Here is a 17,276-nt window from a genome sequence, read left to right on the forward strand (position 1 = left end):
CACAGAAGAGCCGCATTAGACTGGGTAAAGAGCCGCATGTGGCTCGCGAGCCGCGGCTTGCCGACCACTGAATCATTAGATTCTAATGATTGGTCTATTTGTGAGCCGAAGCCACATGTTACAGATGAAATTGGAATTTTTCCCACGGCACACCAGACAATATCTCACGGCACACTAGTGTGCCGCGGCACAGTGGTTGAAAAACGCTGCTCTAGTGTATGCCAGAGTATATCCATTGTATGCTATGTATGTGGAGAACACTAAGACTTTATCCTGCCCAAAATGGCTGCCCACGGTAGGTTTTTTTCACACAGTAGTTTGACCTCTAGTGACTGCCAAAGTCAGGGGCGGACTGACAACTCATGAGGCCCCCGGGCAATAGGGGATCATGGGGCCCCTGTGTCCTTGCCCAAACTCAAAAAAGCCTATGAAAAAGGTATCAGGGGCATCTCATGGGGCCCCCTACTGACCCCGGGCCCTCGGGCAGTGCCGAGTTACCAAATGGTCAGTCCGTCCCTGGCCAAAACAAATATCCATTATGTGCTTCATTGAATACTAGGACTTTGTCCTGCCCAAAATGGCTGCCCACAGTGGTACTACTTTCACACAGTGATTTGACCTCTAGGTAAATAATACCAGGCCTTTGTCTTACCCAAAATGGCCGCCAGGCAAAGCCTACGCTAAACCTACTTGGTGCTCTAGTGTTTGTGGCCTGTCAGATCATTCTTTGAAGGATGACACCGTGACAGGTGTGGTGACAGAGCAGATGGATGATGAGGTACAGATACTATACAATGCTCTGTTTCGCTTCTTACAATTCCGCAATACGCACGGCTCTGGTGTTCAGACTTCACTGTCAGCAGGTCTGACACTGTATAGTCATTAGAAATCTAGTGCACGTAAAATATTTTTGAACATTGATTTGGCAGCTGCCCTTATTAAAGATGGCGGCCGCAGGACGCACGAGCCTTCGGCTCCCCACGTGGCGAGACACCCTACTTTGCTAGGTGCGCGGTCCCGCCCCTCCCGCCGGCTGATTGGCCGGGCCGCGGCCGTCCCGGGCACAGGTTAGTGTGCGGTGCGGCGCTGCGGCCAGAGGAGGATGGAGCTGCCGGTGCGGGATGGCTGGTTTCGGGAGACGTGCAGCCTGTGGCCCGGCCAGGCCATGTCCCTGCAGGTGGAGGAGGTGCTACACCACAGCAAGAGCCCCTTCCAGGAGATACTGGTGTTCCGGAGGTGAGCGGCCCAGCCTGTGGGCGGCACTACTGCCCCCTATATACCGGTGTGGTGTGTGCTCTGTGTGACTGCTGCCTCTCTGCTACTGTGCTGTGGAGGGACATGGGCAGACCTGCCCTACCGGGAGCTGGGGAGCCTGGCCTGTGTAGGGGGAATATATATATATATTGTATGTGTGTGATGTATATGTGTGTATATATATATATATATATATATATATACACACACACCTCAGTATATATATATATATACACATATACATCACACACATACAATATATATATATACACACACACACCACTCAGTATATATACACATATACATCACACACATACAATATATATATATATATATACACACACACACACACCTCAGTATATATATATATATATACATACATACATACATACACACACACCCCTCAGTATATATACATACATACATATACACATACACACACCTCAGTATATATATATATATATATATATACACACACACAGACACCTCAGTATATATATATATATACACACACACACACCTCAGTATGTATATATATATACACACACACACCTCAGTATATATATATATATATATACACACACACACCTCAGTATATATATACACACCCCTCAGTATATATACATACATACATATACACATACACACACCTCAGTATATATATATATATATATATATATATATATACACACACAGACACACACACCTCAGTATGTATATATATATATACACACACACACCTCAGTATGTATATATATATACACACACACACCTCAGTATGTATATATATATACACACACACACCTCAGTATATATATACACACACCTCAGTGTATATATATACATATATATATACACATACACACACAGGTATACCTCAGTATATATATATACTGAGGTGTGTGTGTGTATATATATATATATATATATATATATATATATATATATATATATATATATATATATATACACTGAGGTACACCTGTGTGTGTGTATATGTATGTATATTGTGTGTTTGTGTGTGTGTGTATATATCTATATGTATATATGTATGTGTGTGTATATACAGTTGCAAGAAAAAGTATGTGAACCCCTTGGGATTACATGGAGTTTTGCATGAATTGGGCATAAAATGTGCTCTGAACGTCATCTAAGTCACAACAATAGAAGAACACAGTCTGCTGAACATAATACTACACAAACATTAGATGTTGCCATGGTTTAATTGCACATAACATGTAAACATTCACAGTACAGGGAGGAAAAAGTATGTGAGGCCCTAGCTTAATGACTTCTCCCAGAGCTAATTGGAGCCAGGAGTGCGCCAACCTTGACTCCAATCAGTGTGATGATATTGGATGTGTTGCTGACAGCTGTCCTGCCCTTAAAAAACACACACATGTTTTGGGTTTACTGGTTTCAAGAAGCACTGTCTGATGTGAACCATGCCTCGCAGAAAAGAGCTCTCAGAAGTCCTACAATCAAGAATTGTTGACTTGCATGAAGCTGGAAAGGGTTACAAAAGTATCTCCAAAAGCCTTGATGTTCATGTGTCCACGGTAAGACAGACTGTCTACAAATGGAGAAAGTTTAGCACTGTTGCTACTCTCCCTAGGCGTGGTCGTCCTGTAAAAATGACTGCAAGAGCACAGCGCAGAATGCTGCATGAGGTAAAGAAGAATCCCAGAGTGTCAGCTAAAGACCTACAGAAATCTCTGGCACATGCTAACATTTTTGTTGACACATCTACAATAAGGAAAACATTAAACAAGAATGGAGTACATGGGAGGACACCACGGAGGAAGCCATTGCTGTCCAAAAAGAATATTGCAGCACGTTTGAAGTTTGCAAAAGAGCACCTGGATGTTCCACAGCACTACTGGCAAAATATACTGTGGACAGATGAAACCAAGATTGAGTTGTTTGGGAAGAACACACAACACTATGTGTGGAGAAAAAAGGCACAGCACACCAACATCAAAACCTCATCCCCACTGTAAAACATGGCGGAGGGAGCATCATGGTTTGGGGCTGCTTTGCTGCCTCAGGGCCTGGACGGATTGTTGTCATTGATGGGAAAATGAATTCCAGAGTTTATCAAGACATTTTGCAGGAAAACGTACGACCATCTGTCTGCCAACTGAAGCTCTGCAGAGGATGGGTGATGCAACAGGACAATGACCCAAAGCATACAAGTAATTCAACAAAACAATGGCTGCAACAGCACAGAATACGCCTTCTGGAGTGGCCCAGTGAGAGTCCTGACCTCAACCCGATTGAAATGCTGTGGCATGACCTTAAGAGAGCGATTCACACCAGACATCCCAAGAATATTGCTACACTGAAACAGTTTTGTGAAGAGGAGGGGTCCAAAATGACTCCGGATCATTGTGCAGGTCTGATCTGCAACTACAGGAAACGTTTGGTTGAGGTTATTGCTGCCAAAGGAGGGTCAACCAGTTATTAAGTCCAAAGGTTCACATACTTTTTCCTCCCTGCACTGTGAATGTTTACATGTTATGTGCAATTAAACCATGGCAACATCTAATGTTTGTGTAGTATTATGTTCAGCAGACTGTGTTCTTCTATTGTTGTGACTTAGATGATGTTCAGAGCACATTTTATGCCCAATTCATGCAAAACTCCATGTAATCCCAAGGGGTTCACATACTTTTTCTTGCAACTGTGTATATATATATATATATATATATATATATATATATATATATATATATATATATATATATATATATATATATACACACACACACACACCAAGGTACACCTGTGTTTATATGTATATATATATTGTGTTTGTATGTGTGTGTATGTGTATATATGTGTGTGTGTGTATATATATATATATATATATATATCTATCCACAGGTGTACCTCGGTATATATACATGCATACTATATATATATATATATATATATATATATATACACACACACACACACACACACACACACACACACACACACACACACCGTACCTCGGTTTACAAACTCTTTGGTTAATGTAATTCTCAGTTTACGAATGACAATCCATTGAAGATAATGCCTCGGTTTATACATTTTTTTTTTGCAATACGGAGTGTATGTCGCTGCCAATTTTTTTTTTTTCCCCTTCACTATAGCTCACAGAATTAGCTTTCACTTTCCCCAGAGTTAAATGAAACAGTTTATTTTAATAAACTAAAAGGAAACATTGTTTCTATTAACTCCTGGAAATAAATTAAAAGGAAGCTTTCTTTTAGCTGGGGGGAAAGTGACAGCTGATTCTCTGAGCTATAGTGAAGGAAAAAAAAAAAGCCGTAACTACATTTAAAAACCAGCACCATAATAAATTAAAAAAACGGCGTGGGGTCCCCCCTCCCCCTCCATACCAAGCCCTTCAGGTCCGGTATGGGTTTTGAGGGGAACTCCCATGCCAAAATGTAAAAAAAAAATGGTACCGCTACTCATTCACAAAAAACAAAAAGTGTAGTGTGAAAAAAGACAGGACAAGAATGTCCACCACAGTAGATCGACGTCACTCATGATGCCCACCGCCGACCCGAATAAAGAGAGGAAAAAGAAAAAGGTTCCGTTCCTGACGATGGCTGCCAGCCCTCTGCCTCTGAGCTGGCTTGACAGTTCTTAAATATGTAAGGGGCTCGGACATCACGCATGTGACCCCACCCTAGGTGACATCAATGATGTCACATGGGGCGGGTGGGTCACTCGGGTGATGTCCCTGGGTGGCCCCACCCCTTACATATTGAAGAGGTTCCGTCCCCACTCATTTACTGGCTGTGATTGACAGCAGTGGAAGCCAATGGCTCCTGCTGCTGTTTCAGCCAATGAGGAGGGAATGTCCCCAGAGAGCTGAGGCACTTATGCACATTGCTGGATCATAATGGGGCTGAGGTACGTATTGGGGGGGGCGGCTGCTGAATGCTGAAGGTTTTTCATCTTCATGCCTAGAATGTGTAAAGGTAAATGACCTGGAGCCTTAACAACCAATGTAACCCCTTGGTACCAGCGCCCCTCGGCCCTTTAAGGAGTTTGTGATGCAGGGAGGCGGAACGGGGTTTAGAGTCATGTGACCGCCGTAATTCACTGTCACAGCAGTCACATGATCAGAAAGCTCCCAATCACAAGTTTTCTTATTATACAGGATTTATTTAGCGCCAACAGTTTGTGAGGGCGGACAGTACAACAAAAAGGGCCTTTCAGTGATTGGGACCTTTCAGTAAGGCACCAATAAATGTGCCTGGAGTGTTCAGGGCGTGCGTTCTCGGCACGTTTATTTACGTTGGGCACAAATACGCAGCCTTTCGGTGTCATGGCCCTGCCACTGAGAGGCTGTGCCCCGTGGCACCAAGGAGTTCATGTGAACCAAGGCTAAGACAATCACTTGGTGCAAAGCAGGTAAAGGAGAATCCCAGATCTCCACTGGGTGTACACAAATGGATCGTCCATTCTGCTGCACCTTGTATGTGTATTAAATTGGTTGTAAAGGTTGAAGGATTTTTTACATTCATGCATTCTATGCCTTCTGTGTGCAGCATTCTTCACCCCCCCTCACAATACACACCTAAGTCCTCTTCTAGATCCAGCGATGTGCACTGGAGTCTCAGATATTTGGGATTCCTTCTCCTTATTGGCTGAGACAGCAGCTGAAGCCATTGGCTCCTGCTGCTGTCAATCGCAGCCAGTCCGCCAATGAGTAGAGCGAGTCGTGGTTCAGAGTGTGAATGGACACACGGAGCAGCGCCTGGGGAGTGCACATGCTCGGGTGCCCCCATAGCAAGCTGCATGCTGTGGGGGCACCCGACAGGAGGGAGGGACTTGGAGTGTCGGCGGGGGACCCGAGAAGAGGATCCAGGCTGCTCTGTGCAAAAGCACTGCACTACACATAAGCCTGTAGAATAGCTTTAAAAGTTACAAACTCCTCTGTGGAAATTTCAGGCCTGTTAGGACCCTTCATCAGGTACAAGAAGAGTGATTCTAATAATATGACCAGCAGTATTCCATAGAAGTCTGGGGTCACACCTACAGGGTGTATTTTGGGCGTTCATTTCAGGAGACCACCCTCTGTGCAAGAGAAATGGAAACAAAATTTTCCAAAATTGCACGGCACTGAGCAGCATTGTTCTGTGGCACCATGTGGTTTGGTGCGCATTTGGAGGTGTCAGTTAATGGCACCTCAATGCACTTGCTAGTGGGCAGCGCCTTTCTGTGTGTTTCGGGAAAGCATGCGGTTTTGTTTGCGTTCCCGATACACATAGATGTGAACCAGGCTTTAACCTCCCTGGCGGTATGATTATTTCCGATTTTTGGTGCTGAAAGCGGTACCATTATTTTGCATGGAAATATGTAGTTTTTTTATTGTAGGCCTGTAATATTTAGGAATAACTCACTGAAATCTGTCCGAACAAGAGTCTAGTAAACATCCCGGGTTGGATAAAATTTGAAACACAAAATCATAAATTATAATTTAATAAATAATCATAAAAAATAATAATATAATAATAATAAATTTAATTCAATAATATAATCAAACCAAAAACACTGAAATGTGAAATATAGCGCCAAGTTCGCACATTACTGAGCAAAGTCGCAAAATCGTTTTCAGTGTCTGATGACGAATTTCCCCCGCGAATCATTATCACTCAATTCTGCAAGTGGTTCTGATTTACTATCGCTGTTCTCTAGCCGGTCTAAAACCGCTTTTGACGTAAAGGGACGCTTTTTGGACGCCATGGACGTTTCTCAGTTTCCAGGCAGAAAGAACCGTAAAAATGCAGGCAGGGCACAGGACAAAGCACTCGGGACAAAATGTATGTGAAATGGTTTGAAACAGCAATGTTTTACTATGTAAAATCGTTTTGAAAAAAATGACATTTTTTTAAAATTTTCAAATTTCCCGCCGCCGCCGGCGCCCGTACGTCCCGACGTCACAGGGACCGGAACACAGGAGCCGGATGAGATGGCCCGGAGACGCTGCAGGGGACACATCGCGGGAGCTCAGGACAAGGTAAGTGATGCAGGGACCCCCTATGCAGCGCCGCATGGTAAGCCCGAGTGTAGCTCGGGGTTACCGCTTTTGGTACTGACATTTTACCCCGAGCTACACTCGGGAATACCGTTAGGGAGGTTAAAGTGCTAGTAAACTCAGCCCAGTAACTTGTCCCTGTAGGTGAGCGTATAATATAGTTCACCTGTAGGGACAAGAAATCTCTCCTAATCATGAACTGTTTGGAAGATATTCTCTATCTCTGTGGCCGGTGACATCACCAATGCACTGCGCTCTGATAGGCAGCATGCTGAATATCAGAGCGCTGTACCGCGATTGTGGATCACGTGCGCGGGAGTGATGTCATCGTGGCTGAGCCATTCAGTTGGCTGGAACCTGCCAGTCCAGAAGGTAGACCTGGTGAAAATGGAAGCTGGGACCGCGTGTCGCTGGAGGGCTTCATTTTCAGGTGAGTCTCTCATAATGTGCTAATATGTAATGCATACTAACACATTGTGCACTTAACCCCTCGCCCTCCAGAGGATTTACCCTCCTTCCTGACCAGGTAATTTTTTGCGATACGGCTCTGCGTTACTTTAACTGACAATTGTGCGGCCATGCAACGCTGCACCCAAATTAAATTTGTCTGTTTTTTTTCCCACAAATTGAGCTTTCTTTCGGTGTTATTTGATCGTCTGCGGTTTTTATTTATTGCGCTATAAAAAAAAAAGACCAACAATTTTGAGGAAAAAAAAAACAATATTTTGGACTTTTTGCTATTAACCACTTGCCCCCCAGATGATTTCCTGTGATTGGCCTGACTGTACCATGTGATCACTGTGACCAATCATCCATTGTGTACAGTTGTCTTGTGATCTGCTCTGATTGCTTACAGCGATCACATGGTATTGGCAGTGGCTGGTACACTGATCGGTCATCCCCTGTGACCGGTGGACGCAGCGGGTGACGGATCGCACTGCAGCGCATGCAGTAAGGAGCATTCTGAGGAGGATGTCATATGACATCCACCTGGAACTACAAGTGTTCCGCCGGGCGAGAATTGGCTAAACAAATATTTTGATTTACATTTTATTTTTTATAATGACTTAATTTTGATTTTGTAATATTTTGCTTCTTTTTTGTTCTTGGTACATTGTGTAGCGGCCACTAATATTATCCTTTGTCTTTGTATAATTAGATTTGTAGAAGAGAATTCAGGTGTTCCGTGTTTCCGGTCTGAGAGATCTGCTTTATAGGGAATACTGCTCAATATGTTTCGTCCCTGTTGTACCTAATGAAGGGTTCTAAGGGGTCCAAAACTGTTATACAGGTGAATTTGCAACTTTTAATACATTTAAAAGGTGCTGAAAAGACCTTGCAGGAGCTCCTGGTCTTCTTGGGTGACACAAGGCCTTGCATGGAGTCGCTGACACATAGGGACAGAGCTGTGAAATGGTCAGCCAGTTAGCCCTTCTTTCACACTCAACTGGAATCTTGGACTGTTCCTTTAAATGATGTGCACCTGTCCCTCTCATAATGGGGATCTGTTTTCATTCAAGTACTGGGCTCTTTCCTAAGCTGTGATGCTGCTCATAGGATGACGGTGTGTAGCGTGTGTACTGAATGCGTGTAATCTGACTCTCCACAGTAAGACTTATGGGAACGTGCTTGTTTTGGACGGATTAATTCAATGTACGGAGAGAGATGAGTTTTCCTACCAAGAGATGATCGCAAACCTCCCCCTCTGCAGTCACCCAAATCCACGCAAGGTACAGTACTAAGATCCTGCTCTAGAATTGTCCCTTCTGCCTCAAGGGGAGAATTACCAAAGCATCCTGTACCATTGTAACAATGGTGCAAGTAACTCTCAAAACATTAAAAAAAGCAGATAGGCCTGTTTTCAAGACTTCCTGCGCCGTCCGCCGATGCAGGTTTTGCACCTAATTAATGAAGGAGCTGCGGCAGTTTTCAATGTAGAAAACTGCCACAGATCCCCAACAGATCAGACATGGTGTACTGGATGTCAACTGTCTGCCAGTAACCTAGCAGGCAGTTCTCATGCCTCTTTGCCAGTGTAGTGAAGACTGTACATGGGGTAGAGCCTGCATAAAGACAGTCTGAGATTTGGTTTTGATGTATCTACAGTGGCATGCATCTTCAATGGAACTGATGTAATGAAGTGCTTGAGCAAGGGATGTTATTAGAATCACGATGAGATTCAATACAAGACCTGTAGAAGGGCTTGATAAAGATGGGCAAATCTTAATGGCACTATGAACTGCCAGCAGGAATAACATCCACTGCTTAAAGTGTTACTAAACCCCGGACCCTGCAGTCCTAATTGCCGATGGCTACATATTTTAGACAATCCAGTCATAGCTCAGGTAAAGTATAGAAAGTTTAGTGTTACTAAACCCCGGACCCTGCATTCACTATATCCGGTCTCCCCGGACCCTGCATTTACTATATCCGGTCTCCCCGGACCCTGCATTCACTATATCCGGTCTCCCCGGACCCTGCATTCACTATATCCGCTCTCCCCGGACCCTGCATTCACTATATCCGGTCTCCCCGGACCCTGCATTCACTATATCCGGTCTCCCCGGACCCTGCATTCACTATATCCGCTCTCCCCGGACCCTGCATTCACTATATCCGGTCTCCCCGGACCCTGCATTCACTATATCCGCTCTCCCCGGACCCTGCATTCACTATATCCGCTCTCCCCGGACCCTGCATTCACTATATCCGCTCTCCCCAGACCCTGCAGTCGCTGTAGCCGCTCTCCCCGGACCCTGCAGTCGCTGTAGCCGCTCTCCCCGGACCCTGCAGTCGCTGTAGCCGCTCTCCCCGGACCCTGCAGTCGCTGTAGCCGCTCTCCCCGGACCCTGCAGTCGCTGTAGCCGCTCTCCCCGGACCCTGCAGTCGCTGTAGCCGCTCTCCCCGGACCCTGCAGTCGCTGTAGCCGCTCTCCCCGGACCCTGCAGTCGCTGTAGCCGCTCTCCACAGTGAGCATAGCAAGCATGTGTTACTGCATATACTTTACTGTTGTGGGTTTAGTAACACTTTAAGGCCTGGTTCACAACTATGCGGTTTGCTTTTGATCTATTTTTGCAGGGCGTTTTTTTGGGGGTTTTTTGGGCAGGTCAAAAAATGCAAAGCGCGTCAAAAATGCACTACATGCTTTGGAAAGGTCCCCGGCCCTTTCCAAAAATGCAACGGCTGAATAAAGAGCATAGATGTGAACGTGCCCCATAGGAAACAAAGTTAAATGGTCTGTAGTGCGTTTCTGCAAAGAGAACGAAAAAACGCATAGGTTTGAACCAGGCCTAAAAGAGAAGTATGGACTTTTAAAAAAAAAAAAAAAAAAAAAACCTCGCCTAGGTGGATGCAGCATTGATCTGATACTACATCTGCCCCCCCACCCCCTCCAGTCTACACCGAGAGATGTTCATTCATACACCACTGATTGCTCAGTTCTCCCCTCCACTCTGACTGTCAGTCACCAGCTCTCTGCTCTGCTCCTCCAGCGCGGGGGGGGGGGGGGGGGGGGGGGATTCTGGCCCTTAGCGGATTGCTGAGCCAGGTGCCGGTCCAGGCTCTGGGTGGGGATCTTTTCAGAGCCTGCGCAGACTCTTTGACATCAGACGATAGGAGGCTTTAGCTAGTCCATTAAAACGGGTCACAGGACTGCAGAATGAACTGCACTCCTGTGTTCTGTGAGAGAAGTACAGCCAACAAAGCACTGGCTATACTTCTCCCTTTAAGCCCTGAGGAAGACGAAAGCCCTTCCCCTGAAATGTTAACATTTCAAAAATACCTCTAAATGATATGAACCTTCATACTAGGTGCTGCTAAGTACACACCCCAGTGCAGAGAGGCAGGAAAAACCCCTTGCCCTGCTTTTATATCTAGCTGTTAACCCAATCAATGCTGAATTAGCAGCCTTCCCTCTCCTTCTCAGCTGGGGTGGTGGAGGTAGTATGTTGACAAGCAGCTCCTGCTCTCTGCTCCAGACAGGGCATAGAAAATGGAGCCGATCACCCTTAACCACTTCCTGACCGGCCGGACGGTGGAAGTGCAGGGTCGGGTGGCCGTTTATAAACGGCCTCCCCGCACCCTGCTTGTGCGCGCTCCCTGGGAGCGCGCAGCACCGCGATCCGGTGCCCGCTGTGTCCTCCGGACACAGTGAAACACCGATCGTTGGATGGGACCTCTGTACGAGGTCCCGATCATGTGATCACTGATTGGCCAATCAGTGATCACATGCAAAGTAGTAAGCAAGATGTCACTTGTGACATCATTGCTTACTACCTGTGAAATCTGTGAATGATCAGAGGTCACATGGTACAAGCCTATTCACAACAGGCTTGTACCATGTGACAAGCTGTGACCAATCACAGCTCACTCAGTACTTCTCAATGAGTGCAAGAATGCACACAGAAAGAAAGAGAAATGATTGCTTTTACATCCTATATGGGTGTAAAAGCAATGTGTAAAAAAAAAAAAAAATAAAAATAATCTTCATCACCCCCCACAGGTAGTACAGTGTCACCATGGTGACACTGTACTGCTAGGGTGACAGTATGTAAAAAAAAAAATAAAAAATAATATAAAAAAATAAAATAAAAATGTTTAAAAATTATAATTTTTGTTATAAACTAATTTGGATTTTTTTTTTTTTACTAAAAAGATAACGGAATAAATTTTGACAAAGATTTATGATGAAATATTATTATTTGCAAAATTTTATAAAAAAAACACTTTTTTTCAAAATTTTCGGACTTTTTCATTTACATAGCAAAAAAAATAAAAATCCCAGCGGTGAATAAATACCACCAAAATAAAGCTTTATCTGTCTCAAAAAAATGGTAAAAAATTCATTTGGGTACAGTGTTGTATGACCGCGCAATTGTCATTGAAGGTGTGATAGTGCTGAAAGCTGAAAATTGCCCTAGACAGGAAGGGCGTAAAAGTGTCCGGTCTTGAAGTGGTTAATAATAAAAGGGCCTGTACCCCCTGTAATAGGGAACAGAATCCGCTCCCTTTTCATTGTCAGTGTCACTCTTTCTTGATTTCTTCTCCATCTTCACAGTTGTACTTGTTTTAGGGGCTAAAGTAGTTCTAAATACTAGATGATTTTTTTTTACTGCATTCGCAGCATTAAAGTGAATCCTTATGAAAGAATTAGTAAATGGATGACCTGGCAGGATTTTAATGCATTAGAGACACTTATCTGGCTGTAAGCCCATTGATTGGTATAGGGAAATAACTGGAACAAAAAACAGTTTTTCAGATCTAATCATTTCTTTGGCCTGCTCAGTTATTAAACCTTCCCAGCTGGTGGGGGAGGGGGTTTAATTGAACTTTCTCATTAGACCTTGGCCTAATTGTCTCTTCTGTGTGACAGGTCCTCATCATCGGAGGAGGGGATGGCGGAGTCCTGCGGGAGGTGGTGAAACATCCGTGCGTGGAAACTGTTGTGCAGTGTGAGATTGACGAGGTAAAATGAAATGCGTAGCACATATGGCTATTCGTGTTTTCGGTAATGCTTAACCCCTCCTCCCAAGGGCCCTTTCAGTGGGCTTTAATGCTGGTAGGTGGAGCAGCTTCCTGATCAGCTGTGATTGGCTCTCGCAGCAGTAAAAGGATTGGGAGCCTATCTTGCTGACTTCGGATCAGAAGCCATGACCAAGTGAATGTTCAGTTGGGGGGCTCAGTGAGCATGCTCCCAGCGTACAACCTCTGAGCCATTAACCTCTTGGTGCTGGTGCCTCCCGGCCCTTTAGGAGTTTCAGAAGCCAGGAGGCGGGCAGGGTTTTAGGATCATGTGACCGCTGTGGTTCGCGATCACGGTGGTCACATGATCGGAAAAGGCCCCGATCGCAAGGGGAAATCAGGACCTTTCCGTGAGTCCTGGAAATATGTGCTGGGAGCACGCAGGCTGCGCGCTCTCAGCACATATGTATTTCTAATGGCATGCAAATATGCGGCATATTTGCGTGCGCTCGGTGTCAAGGGGTTAATAAAGCTTGTCATTGGAGCAACTTCTATTTTTTTTTTTGTAACCCGTAGGAAGTCATCAATGTCTCTAAGAAGTTCCTCCCAGGGATGGCGGTGGGGTACTCCAGTCCCAAGCTCCGACTACACGTGGGTGATGGCTTCCAGTTCATGAAACAGAACCAAGATGCTTTTGATGTCATCATCACAGACTCCTCCGACCCTGTAGGTAAGACGCTGAAAGTCCAACTGAACTTTTCATTTTAAATCCGATGTCTAAATGCAGGGGCATCAAAACAAAAGATGTGCAGTGTCCTGATACATCCCAAGTAGAACACCCTGTCCCCAGCCAGCATGCAGCAGAGAAGCTCTCTTTGCTGAAATAGTGCGTCATCGTAGGTCCGACACATCCCTGCTGAGTTGGTGCTAGAGCTATCCAATCAGCAGGGAGCATGAGCTTTACTAATTGTAGCTGTCTGATTCAGCAAAGGGGTGTGTCAGACCTCTGTATGGAGACCACTGCTTCCATTCCAAAACAGACGTATCCTCCTCTGCAGCATGCTGGCAGGGAATAGACTTGGCTTAGGTTCACACTAGCACAATGTTTAACTGCAGGCTAGTGTATGTGTTGGCTTTGTCCGGGAATACTGTGATTGATTGTTTGTTTGTTTTTTATTTTCTTCTCCCTTATCCCTTTTTTCTTCTCTACTTTCTTTTCTCTGCTCCTTTTTAACCTTTCTTTCTTCTCCCAACTAACAAGAAAAGAACAAGGGGAAGCGCCGCTAAGTGCAATATTAAAAAAACTAATTTATTAGACAAGTGGTGATGACCAATCAAAGGAAAGTAAGAATGTCACTTGTCATCAGTAAAAGTCACCGTCTATCCCTTCCCAACCTATAGGATACATCGATGTGTGCCACTGAAGCTACAGATGAAAAGGTGGAGTGGAGCCAGGACGCTGTTAGACCGGAAGTCTTTGGGCCAGATTGAAACGCATACATAGGCGGATGTGACGTCACAGGGGGAGGATCAGTGCATCGAAAGACAGGCTACTCGCTCCTTCTACAGGCCTCTGACAGTGTCCCAGCTCCTCTCCACCTTTCCATCTGTGGCTTCAGTGGGACATGTAGACGGGTCCTATAGGCTGGGAAAGATAGACGGTGACTTTTACTCATGACAAGCGACATTCTTATCCCTCCTCTTTCGGCTCCCTCGCCTCTTCTCTCGGCTCCCTCGCCTCTTCTCTCGGCTCCCTCGCCTCTTCTCTCGGCTCCCTCGCCTCTTCTCTCGCCTCCCCGCCTCTTCTCTCGCCTCCCCGCCTCTTCTCTCGGTTCCCCCGCCTCTTCTCTCGGCTCCCCCGCCTCTTCTCTCGGCTCCCCCGCCTCTTCTCTCGGCTCCCCCGCCTCGTCTCTCGGCTCCCTCGCGCCTTTTCTCTCGGCTCCCTCGCGCCCCTTCTCTCGGCTCCCTCGCGCCCCTTCTCTCGGCTCCCTCGCGCCTCTTCTCTCGGTTCCCCCGCCTCTTCTCTCGGTTCCCCCGCCTCTTCTCTCGGTTCCCCCGCCTCTTCTCTCGGTTCCCCCGCCTCTTCTCTCGGTTCCCCCGCCTCTTCTCTCGGCTCCCCCGCCTCTTCTCTCGGCTCCCCCGCCTCGTCTCTCGGCTCCCCCGCCTCGTCTCTCGGCTCCCCCGCCTCGTCTCTCGGCTCCCCCGCGCCTTTTCTCTGGGCTCCCTCGCGCCCCTTCTCTCGGCTCCCTCGCGCCTCTTCTCTCGACTTTCTCCTCCCTGTTCACTTCTGTCAGCTTCATTGTACATTCAACCTTCTCTCTTCTCTCGTCTCTTCGCCACTCTTTTTTTTTTTTTTTTTTCTCCTCATTTGAGGTGTCACTTCATGTCTGTGCACGTCAGCAGGTACATTGTTCTGCTATGGCATGCAGTGCCTTCTAGTGTAATGTGGAAACATGCAGACATGCTGCATTCTGCATGGCATATCACACCACTGTTGTAGTGTGAACAGGACAGATAGAAAAAGAATTGTTTTCTATGTGCCGTAGCGGTGACTGGCGTTTTATCCAGTGCAAAAAATGCAGGTCACCACACAAGAAGATGAACTGTACGACTTGGCGCACTTTTTGTTTTGATGTGCAACATAGGCACCACACACCAGGGGAAAGTTTTTGCTCCCGGTCAGCATGGAATGAATGAAAGGTATTAACAGTTGAGATTTACTGAAAAGCAATATTTAAAAAAAATTTTTTTCAATTAGGTAATTTTATTAGCTTTTTCCAGAGCTTTTTACATAAGAAAACATCTCATGCACAAACCACAAGTCCCAGTTAGTCATATCTGGTCCAAGTACAGATATCCTCAAATTGCAAATAATCCAACCATTGCACACATCTTAGTTGTAAGGATGGCAATGAAAAGTTGCAAAGGAGGCACTTCTATGCATGTATGAATGACTTAGCCATGTATAACATGGGCTAAACAAACAATAAAAAGCAAACAAATTAAAATGTACAATGCTGTGTATAATTTTGTGTTCCTTTTAATCATTCTTCAACATATCAGTAAGATATTGATCAACCGGAAACCACAGTGAGCCGTTACTCTGAGCTAAGGCATGCCAGTCATTCCTCCCCCATCTTTGATAGTATTCTGTGCAGTGTGAGAGAGGTTGGAGCCTGTCCCGGGGGAACCAACCACTTGTCCCAGATTTTGTTCAGATTTTGCAGAGCAACTTCAATGTTGGTAGACTAGTCTCCCCCTCTCGCTCTCTCTCCCCCCTCTCGCTCTCTCTCCCCCTCTCGCTCTCTCTCCCCCCTCTCGCTCTCTCCCCCCTCTCGCTCTCTCCCCCCTCCCCCCGCTCTCTCCCCCCTCCCCCCCGCTCTCTCCCCCCTCCCCCCCGCTCTCTCCCCCCTCCCCCCCGCTCTCTCCCCCCCCTCCCCCCTCGCTCTCTCCCCCCCCTCGCTCTCTCCCCCCCTCGCTCTCTCCCCCCCCTCGCTCTCTCCCCCCCCTCGCTCTCTCTCCCCCCTCGCTCTCTCTCCCCCCTCGCTCTCTCTCCCCCCTCGCTCTCTCTCCCCCCTCTCCCCCCTCGCTCTCTCCCCTCCCCCCTCGCTCTCCTCCCCTCTCCCCCCCTCGCTCTCTCCCCCCCCCTCGCTCTCTCTCCCCCCCTCGCTCTCTCTCCCCCCCTCGCTCTCTCTCCCCCCCCTCGCTCTCTCTCCCCCCCCCTCGCTCTCTCCCCCCCCCCCCTCGCTCTCTCTCCCCCCCCTCGCTCTCTCTCCCCCCCTCGCTCTCCTCTTCTCCCCTCTCCCCTCCCCCTCCCCCCTCGCTCTCCTCTCTCTCCCCTCTCCCCCCCTCGCTCTCTCCCCTCTCCCCCCCTCGCTCTCTCCCCTCTCCCCCCCTCGCTCTCTCTCCCCTCGCCCCCCCTCGCTCTCTCTCCCCTCGCCCCCCCTCGCTCTCTCTCCCCTCGCCCCCCCGCGCTCTCTCCCCCTCGCCCCCCCGCGCTCTCTCTCCCCCTCGCCCCCCCGCGCTCTCTCTCCCCCTCGCCCCCCCGCGCTCTCTCTCCCCCTCGCCCCCCCGCGCTCTCTCTCCCCCTCGCCCCCCCGCGCTCTCTCTCCCCCTCGCCCCCCCGCGCTCTCTCGCCCCCCCGCGCTCTCTCTCCCCCTCGCCCCCCGCGCTCTCTCTCCCCCTCGCTCTATACCCCCCTGCTCTCCCCCCCTGCTCTCCCCCCCCCCTGCTCCGCTCTCCCCCCTCGCTCGCTCCGCTCTCCCCCCTCGCTCGCTCCGCTCTCTCTCCCCCCCCCCTCGCGCTCTCTCTCTCCCCTCCCCCCCTCACTTTTTTTTACTTTTTTTTTTTTTTAACTGGCATTTTTGAAAACCTAAGAATATTTACACGGGATAAACTGTTCTGCAGCGCCGCCATCTTTGAGGTCTGGCGCATTAGCAGACACATCGTAAGGCTCTGTCAGATCTATAGAACCTGCAGGAGATGCACACATCATGTGTGCGTATGCATCAAACTCCCC

General features: G+C 47.3%; 1 protein-coding gene across 2 annotated transcripts in view; it reads left to right on the forward strand.

The window, feature by feature from the left end:
- Positions 1–732: 732 nt before the first annotated feature.
- SRM (spermidine synthase) overlaps positions 733–17,276 on the forward strand; it is a 28,477-nt gene continuing 11,933 nt past the window's right edge. The window contains exons 1-4 of one of the 2 annotated variants that reach the window (XM_089658411.1): positions 733–778; positions 8,907–9,027; positions 12,669–12,761; positions 13,334–13,487. In XM_089658411.1, the coding sequence (XP_089514537.1) occupies positions 771–778; positions 8,907–9,027; positions 12,669–12,761; positions 13,334–13,487 (376 nt within the window). In that variant the 5' untranslated portion in view covers positions 733–770. Of the gene's footprint in view, positions 779–1,031; positions 1,237–8,906; positions 9,028–12,668; positions 12,762–13,333; positions 13,488–17,276 lie in introns of those variants that run through there. The other variant, XM_089658410.1, reaches the window with a different exon arrangement.

The sequence above is a fragment of the Staurois parvus genome, unplaced genomic scaffold (genome assembly GCF_062004578.1).
Source record: "Staurois parvus isolate SC_StPar_1 unplaced genomic scaffold, SC_StPar_1.0 ptg001066l, whole genome shotgun sequence".
Lineage (NCBI taxonomy): Eukaryota > Metazoa > Chordata > Amphibia > Anura > Ranidae > Staurois > Staurois parvus.